The sequence below is a fragment of the Amblyraja radiata genome, unplaced genomic scaffold, assembly GCF_010909765.2.
Source record: "Amblyraja radiata isolate CabotCenter1 unplaced genomic scaffold, sAmbRad1.1.pri scaffold_391_ctg1, whole genome shotgun sequence".
Classification (NCBI taxonomy): Eukaryota; Metazoa; Chordata; class Chondrichthyes; order Rajiformes; family Rajidae; genus Amblyraja; species Amblyraja radiata.
The window spans coordinates 171130-179980 of record NW_022630518.1 but is presented as its reverse complement, the minus strand read 5'-3'; the positions used below and the strand labels follow the sequence as shown (position 1 = coordinate 179980).

The 8851-nt window shown below is 52.9% G+C and overlaps 1 protein-coding gene across 1 annotated transcript; it reads left to right on the top strand.

Moving 5' to 3' along the window:
* Positions 1-755: 755 nt before the first annotated feature.
* Positions 756-7493, top strand: LOC116969897 (gamma-aminobutyric acid type B receptor subunit 1-like). The gene is made up of 3 exons (XM_033016650.1): positions 756-903; positions 1998-2141; positions 7178-7493. Exons 1-3 carry the CDS (start codon positions 784-786, stop codon positions 7424-7426), a joined length of 513 nt encoding a protein of 170 aa, XP_032872541.1. The 5' UTR covers positions 756-783; the 3' UTR covers positions 7427-7493.
* Positions 7494-8851: the final 1358 nt, after the last annotated feature.

Sequence of the window (8851 nt, the reverse complement as noted above, 5' to 3'; positions counted from 1 at the left end):
TCGGCCCTTCCAGCCAGCACCGCCATTCACTGTGATCTTGGCTGATCATCCACAATCAGTGCCCCGTTCCTGCCTTCTCCCCATATCCTCTGACTCTCTCTCGCTATCTTTATGAGCCCTATCTAGCTCTCTCTTGAAAGAATTCTCTCCAGAGAACCGGCCTCCACCGCCCTCTGAGGCAGAGAATTCTACAGACTCACCACTCTCTGTGAGAAAAAGTGTTTCCTCGTCTCTGTTCTAAATGGGTTACTCCTGATTCTTAAACTGTGTGTGGCCCCTGGTTCTGGACTCCCCCAACATCAGGAACATGTTTCCTGCCTCTAGTGTGTCCAAACCCTGAACAATCTTATATGTTTCAATGAGATACCCTCTCATCCTTCTAAACTCCAGAGTGTACAACCCAGCAGCTCCATTCTCTCAGCATATGACAGTCCCGCCATCCCGGGAATTAACCTGGTGAACCTACGCTGCACTCCCTCAATAGCAAGAATGTCCTTCCTCAAATTAGGGGACCAAAACTGCACACAATACTCCAGGTGTGGTCTCACTAGGGCCCTGTACAACTGCAGAAGGACCTCTTTGCTCCTATACTCAACTCCGCAAACAGGCCATTAGCTTTCTTCACTGCCCTTTGCTCAAATTAGGAGACTAATCCGTTAGAAACGCCGTCAATCGCTTGAGCTTATTACAGATCATATTATAACTCTACCAGGATATGTCAGGTTTTGCAACAAATGTATTCTACTTCCTCCCCCTGTCCCCCCATGCCCCCAGGTGTTGTGCATGATCACAGCCCCCGTCACGATGATCGTCAGTAGTCAACAAGATGCTGCCTTCGCCTTCGCCTCCCTCGCTGTCGTCTTCTCCGTCTACATCACCCTGGTGGTCCTCTTCGTCCCCAAGGTGGGTGCACCCCCCTCCCCCACTCCCCCACTCCCCACCCCTCCTCCTCCACGTGTGCGCACGTACGTGTGTGCTTGTACGCACTTGTGTGTGCACGTTTGTGTGTATGTGAGTACATGTGTGTGTATCTACACGTGTGTGTGTGTGTGTATCTACATGTGTGTGTGTGTATCTACACGTGTGTGTGTGTGTGTGTGTCTACATGTGTGTGCCTGCGTGTGTGTGTGTCTACATGTGTGTGTGTGTATCTACATGTGTTTGTGTATCTACATGTGTGTGTGTGTGTGTGTGTGTGTGTGTGTGTGTGTCTACATGTGTGTGTGTGTATCTACGCGTGTGTGTATACACGTGTGTGTGTGTGTCTACATGTGTGTGTGTATCTACATGTGTGTGTGTGTCTACATGTGTGTGTGTGTATCTACATGTGTTTGTGTATCTACATGTGTGTGTGTGTGTGTGTGTCTACATGTGTGTGTGTGTGTATCTACGCATGTGTGTATACACGTGTGTGTGTGTGTGTCTACATGTGTGTGTGTGTATCTGCACGTGTGTGTGTGTGTGTGTATCTACACGTGTGTGTGTGTGTATCTACACGTGTGTGTGTGTATCTACACGTGTGTGTGTGTCTACATGTGTGTGTGTGTATCTACACGTGTGTGTGTATCTACACGTGTGTGTGTGTGTATCTCAACGTGAGTGTGTGTGTCTACACGCGTGTGTGTGTCTACACGTGTGTGTATCTACACGTGGGTGTGTGTATCTACACGTGTGTGTGTATCTACACGTGTGTGTGTGTGTATCTACACGTGTGTGTGTGTATCTACACGTGTGTGTGTGTATCTACACGTGTGTGTGTGTATCTACACGTGTGTGTGTGTGTATCTACACGTGTGCGTGTGTGTATCTACACGTGTGTGTGTGTATCTACACGTGTGTGTGTATCTACACGTGTGCGTGTGTGTCTACACGTGTGCGTGTGTGTATCTACACGTGTGTGTGTATCTACCCGTGTGCGTGTGTGTATCTACACGTGTGTGTGTGTGTATCTACACGTGCGTGTGTGTACCTACACGTGTGTGCGTGTGTCCCCACAGATGCGCAGGTTGATAACCCGTGGGGAGTGGCAGTCGGAGCAACAGGACACCATGAAGACCGGCTCCTCCACCAACAACAATGATGAAGAGAAGTCACGTCAACTGGAGAAAGAGAACAGGGAGCTGGAGAAGATCATCGCTGAGGTAGTCACGCTCACAGGGGTCCACTCTACCCCCGTACCCCCGTACCCCGCTCTACCCCCCATCCCCTGTACCCCACTGTACCCCCATCCCCTGTACCCCACTGTACCCCCATCCCCCACTCTACCCCCATCCCCCGTACCCCCACTCTACCCCCATCCCCCACTGTACCCCCATCCCCCACTGTACCACCATCCCCCGTACCCCACTGTACCCCCACCCCCATCCCCACTGTACCCCCGTCCCCCACTGTACCCCCATCCCCCGTACCCCACTGTACCCCACTGTACCCCCATACCCCACTGTACTCCCATCCCCTGTACCCCACTGTACCCCCATCCCCTGTACCCCACTGTACCCCCATCCCCCGTACCCCACTGTACCCCCATACCCCACTGTACTCCCATCCCCTGTACCCCACTGTACCCCCATCCCCTGTACCCCACTGTACCCCCATCCCCCACTGTACCCCCGTACCCCACTGTACCCCCATCCCCCACTCTACCCCATCCCCTGTACCCCACTGTACCCCCACCCCCCCCGTACCCCACTGTACCCCCATCCCCCGTACCCCACTGTACCCCACTGTACCCCCATACCCCACTGTACCCCCGTCCCCCACTGTACCCCCATACCCCACTGTACCCCCATCCCCTGTACCCCACTGTACCCCCATACCCCACTGTACCCCCATCCCCCACTGTACCCCCATCCCCCACTCTACCCCCATCCCCCGTACCCCACTGTACCCCCCCATCCCCCGTACCCCACTGTACCCCACCCCCCGTACCCCACTGTACCCCCCATCCCCCTAACCCAACTGTACCCCCACTGTACCCCATCCCCCCCACTTTCCTCCATGCCCCGTCATACACCCCCCCCCTCTATCCCCAGCTCTCCCCCTCCCTCCCCCTCCTACATAGAAACATAGACAATAGGTGCAGCAGTAGGCCATTCGGCCCTTCGAGCCTGCACCGCCATTCAATATGATCATGGCTGATCATCCAACTCAGTATCCTGTACCTGCCTTCTCTCCAAACCCCCTGATCCCTTTAGCCACAAGGGTCACATCTAACTCCCTCTTAAATATAGCCAATGAACTGTGGCCTCAACTACCTTCTGTGGCAGAGAATTCCACAGATTCACCGCTCTCTGTGTGGATACCCCCCCTCTCTCCCGCTCCCCCCCTCACACTCCCCCACTCTCCCCCCCATGTCTCCCCGTCTCTCTCACACACTCCCCCACCTCCTCCCTCCTCTCACACTCCCCCACTCTCCCCCCGTCACCCGACATACACCTCTCCTCCCTCCCCAGCTCACCCCCTCCCTCCCCCTCACCCTCCCCTCTCTCCTCTCCGCACCCATCCCTCCCTCCGTTACTCCCCCTACCCTCTGTCTCCCCCCACACTCCAAAAACGTGCGGGTTTGTAGGTTAATTGTCTTGGTGTTAGTGTAAATTGTCCCCAGTGTGTGTAGGATAGTGTTAGTGGGCGGGGATCGCTGGTCGGCATGGGCTCGGTGGGCCGAAGGGCCTGTTTCCGCGCTGTATCTCTAAACTAACCAGCGGGTGGTGAATCTGTGGAATTCTTTGCCACAGAAGGCTGTGGAGGCCACAAGTCAGTGGGTATTTTTTAAGGCAGAGATTGATAGATTCTTGATTAGTGCGGGTGTCAGGGGTTACGGGGAGAAGGCAGGAGAATGGGGTTAGGAGGGAGAGATAGATCAGCCATGATTGAATGGTGGAGTAGACTAGATGGGCCGAATGGCCTTATTCTGGGAAAATAGGCCATGAGGCAGGAGAGAGGATATGATGAGAGGAATAGATCGGGCAGAGTCTCTTGCCCAGAGTAGGGGAATCGAGGACCAGAGGACATAGGGTTCAAGGTGAAGGGGAATACATTTAATAGGAATCTGAGGGGTAACTTCTTCACACAGAGGGTGGTGGGTGTATGGAACAAGCTGCCAGAGGAGGTAGTCGAGGCTGGGACTATCCCAACGTTTAAGAAACAGTTAGACAGGTACAATGTCCTCCGTAATGTTTGGGACAAAGACACATCATTTATTTATTTGCCTCTGTAATCTACAATTTGAGATTTATAATAGAAAAAATCACATGTGGTTAAAGTGCACATTGTCTGATTTTATTAAAGGCCATTTTTATTCATTTTGGTTTCACCATGTAGAAATTACAGCTGTGTTTATACATAGTCCCCCCAGTTCAGGGCACCATAATGTTTGGGACACAGGCGTTTGTGATTGCTCAGGTATGTTTAAATGCCTCCTTATTGCAGGTATAAGAGAGCTCTCAGCACCTAGTCTTTCCTCCAGTCTTTCCATCACCTTTAGAAACTTGTATCAACATGAGGACCAAAGTTGTGCCAATGAAAGTCAAATAAGCCATTATGCGACTGAGAAACAAGAATAAAACTGTTAGAGACATCAGCCAAACCTTAGGCTTACAAATCAACTGTTTGGAACATCATTAAGAAGAAAGAGAGCACTGGTGAGCTTACTAATCGCAAAGGGACTGGCAGGCCAAGGAAGACCTCCACAGCTGATGACAGAAGAATTCTCTCTATAGTAAAGAAAAATCCCCAAACACCTGTCTGACAGATCAGAAACACTCTTCAGGAGTCAGGTGTGGATTTGTCAATGACCGCTGTCCGCAGAAGACTTCATGAACAGAAATAGAGGCTACACTGCAAGATGCAATCCACTGGTTAGCCGCAAAAAAAACAGTTTGCCAAGAAGTACTTAAAAGAGCAACCACAGTTCTGGAAAAAGGTCTTGTGGACAGATGAGACGAAGATCAACTTCTATCGGAGTGATGGCAAGAGCAAAGTATGGAGGAGAGAAGGAACTGCCCAAGATCCAAAGCATACCACCTCATCTGTGAAACACGGTGGTGGGGGTGTTATGGCCTGGGCATGTATGGCTGCTGAAGGAACTGGCTCACTTATCCTCATTGATGATACAACTGCTGAAGGGAGTAGCATAATGAATTCTGAAGTGTATACACACATCCTATCTTCAAACAAGTGCTTCAAAACTCATTGGCCAGCGGTTTGTTCTACAGCAAGACAATGATCCCAAACATCGTAGGAGTTTTTCAAAGCTAAAAAATGCTCAATTCCTGAGTGGCCAAGTCAACCACCCGATCTGAACCCAACTGAGGATGCCTTTTATACGCTGAAGAGAAAACTGAAGGGGACTAGGCCCCAAAACATGCATAAGCTAAAGACGGCTGCAATACAGGCCTGGCAGAGCATCACCAGAGAAGACACCCAGCAACTGGTGATGTCCATGAATCACAGACCTCAAACAGTCCTTGCATGCAAAATGTATAAAATCATAATCATATTCACTTTATTATCTTTATATCCAAATATGTTTGTCCCACATACTGGGTTTTTAAAAATACCCTTTTTATTAAAATATGACGTGCATTTTAACCACATATGATTTTATTTTCTTTTACAAATCTCAAATTGTGGGGTACAGAGGCAAATAAATAGATGATGAGTCTTTGTCCCAAACATTATGGAGGGCACTGTGGCCGGATAGGGCAGGTTTGGAGGGATATGGGCCAAACACAGGCAGGTGGGACATGTTGGTCGGTGTGGGAAAGTTGGGCCGAAGGGCCTGTTTCCACGCTGGATCTCCAAACTTTACTAGGATGCTGCCTGACCCGCTGAGTTACTCCAGCACTCTGTGAAACGTCACCTATCCACGTTCTCCACAGATGCTGCCTGACCCGCTGAGTTACTCCAGCACTTTGTCCATAACAAGAGGATTTCAGTAGAGGTTATTCTGCAGTTGCACAGGGCTCTGGTGAGACCACATCTGGAGTATTGTGTACAGTTTTGGTCTCCTAATTTGAGGAAGGACATCCTTGTGATTGAGGCAGTATCTCCAAACTATACTAGGATGCTGCCTGACCCGCTGAGTTACTCCAGCACCTGCAGTACCTTCCTGCACATATAGGCAGTGGGAGCCTCTGTTCCCAGGGGTGGGCATGTCTAAGATGGGGGGGCCAGAGCTGTGGGGTCTCTCTCTGGGTGGGTGGGTGATGTGTCGGGCACTAACTCTGGTTCTTCTCTCTGTCTCTTTGTGCGTGTGTGTGTGGGTGTGTATGTGTGTGTGTGTGTATGCGTGTGTGTGTATGTGTATGTGTGTGTGTGTGTGCATGTGTGTGCATGTACGTGCGTGTGTATGTGTATGTGTGTGTGTGTGTGTGTGGTGTGTGTGTGTGTGTGTGGTGTGTGGTGTGTGGTGAGTGTGGGCGGTGCGAGAGGGAGTGCGGGGTGGTGACGGAGGGGGGCTGTGTCCGTGCGTGCGTATGTGCGCGTGTGGGTGGAGTGGGTGTGTGGCGTTGCCATAGACGGTGGGTGTGCGGGGGTGGGTGTGGGGGTGTGTGAGTGAGGCGGAGCGGGCGGGTGAGGTGTGGTGAGAGTGCGTGAGGGTGTGTGTGCAGAGTGGGTGTGTGTGAAGGTGACGTGTGTAGGTGGGGTGGGTGTGTGTGTGTGTGTGTGTGTGGTGGGGGTGAGGGTATGCGTGCTGTGTGTCTGGCGTATGTGAGGTGCGTGTGTGTGTGAGTGTTTGGGTGTGCTGTGTGTGTGAGTGTATGTAGGTGTGGATGGGTGTGTGTGTGTGCGCGTGTGTGTGTGTGTGTGAGAGAGAGAGTGTGTGTGAGTGTGTATGTGTGTGTGCGGTGTGTGTGAGGGCGTGTGTGTGTGGTGGAGGGGATGTGTGGGTGTGTGTGTGTGTGTGTGTGTGTGTGTGTGTGTGTGTGTGTGTGCTTCGTGTGTTTGTGGTTGTGTGTGTGGTTGTGTGTGTGTGTGTGTGTGTGTGAGTGCTTGTGTGTGCATGTGTGTGTTGTGTGTGCGTTCGTGTGTCTGTGTTCGTGCGGCTGCGTGCGTTCGTGGCGTGTGTTTGTGCGTGCGTTCGTGCGTGGTGCGTTGCGTGGCGTTTGCGTGCGGGTGCGTGCGGGGTGCGGGTGTGTGTGTGTGTGTGTATATGTGTGTGTGGCGGGGGGGGCAGAAGGAGGAGAGGATCTCGGAGCTGCGGCAACAACTATACGAGCGGCAGCAGCTGCGGTCTAGACGGCGGGCGTCCACAGCAGCCAAGGACAACTACACGGACAACCACTACAACAGCAACACTGGCCCCGTCTCCTCCCTGTACCAGCCCAACATGCCCCTGGTCAAAGCCCTCCTGCCCACCCAGCAGCCCGACAAGATGGCCCGCAACAACTGTGAGGGCAGCAGAGTCCACCTGCTCTACAAGTGACCTCCTCCATCTCCATCTCCCACCCCCCCATCTCCCTTCCTCGCCCCCCCCTCCATCTCCCACTCCTCACTCCATCCTATCCCCCCATCTCCCATCCACCTCTCCATTCCTCCCCCCCCCTCTCACTCCCTCCCCCATCTCCCATCCCCCTCTCACTCCCCCATCCCTCCCCCCCTCTCTATTCCCCCCCTCTCTCCCTCCTATCCCCCTTCACCCCCTCTCCCTCCACCCCACCCCTCCATTCTTCAGACTGATGTGTTGGGGGGGTGGGCGGAAAGAAGAAAGGAAGAGGCGGAGACAGTGGGCTGTTGGAGAGCTGGGAAGGGGTGGGGAAGGAGGGAGAAAGCAGGGATTACCTGAAATTGGAGAAGTCAATGTTCATACCTCTGGGGTGTAAACTACCCAAGCGGAATATGAGGTGCTGCTCCTCCAATTTGCGGTGGGACTCACTCTGGCCATGGAGGAGACCCAGGGCAGAAAGGTCGGATTGGGAATGGGAGGGGAAGTTGAAGTGCTGAGCCACCGGGAGATCGGGTTGGTTATTGCGAACCGAGCGGAGGTGTTGGGCGAAGCGATCGCCCAGCCTACGCTTGGTCTCACCGATGTAGAGCAACCGACACCTAGAGCAGCGGATGCAATAGATGAGGTTGGAGGAGGTGCAGGTGAACCTCTGCCGCACCTGGGACGACTGCTTGGGTCCCTGAATGGAGTCGAGGGGGGGAGGTAAAGGGACAAGTGTGGCATCTCTTGCGGTTGCAGGGGAAAGTGCCCGGGGAGGGGGTGGGTTGGGTGGAAAGGGAAGAATTGACCAGGGAGTTACGGAGGGAGCGGTCTCTGCGGAAAGCCGACAGGGGAGGAGCTGGGAAGATGTGGCCAGTGGTGGGATCCCGTTGGAGGTGGGGAAAATGTCGGAGGCTTATTTGTTGTTGATGGTGGGGGGTCAGTCCCAGTGATGGTGGTCCATGCACTGACCACCCCCTCTCTAGAGCCTCCCTCCATCCCCCACGTTACAGTTACTGAACCACAGCAACCAGTCAGCTGGGTCTCCACCCTAAACTTGACAACTTTCCCTGAAGGTCGAGTCAAAGGAGGATAAAGGCTTTTGGGTCGTCAGAGTATTGAGTACACAAGTTGGGAGATAGAGACAAAACGCTGGAGTAACTCAGCGGGACAGGCAGCATCTCTGGAGTGGAGGCATGGGTGACCATTTGGGTCGAGACCCTTCCTCAGTCTCACCCGAAACATCACCCACTCATAGATACATAGATACATAGAAAATAGGTGCAGGAGTAGAGGTCATTCGGCTCTTAGAGCCTGCACCGCCATTCAATATGATCATGGCTGATCATCCAACTCAGTATCCCATCCCTGCCTTCTCTCCATACCCCCTGATCCCTTTAGCCACAAGGGCCACATCTAACGCCC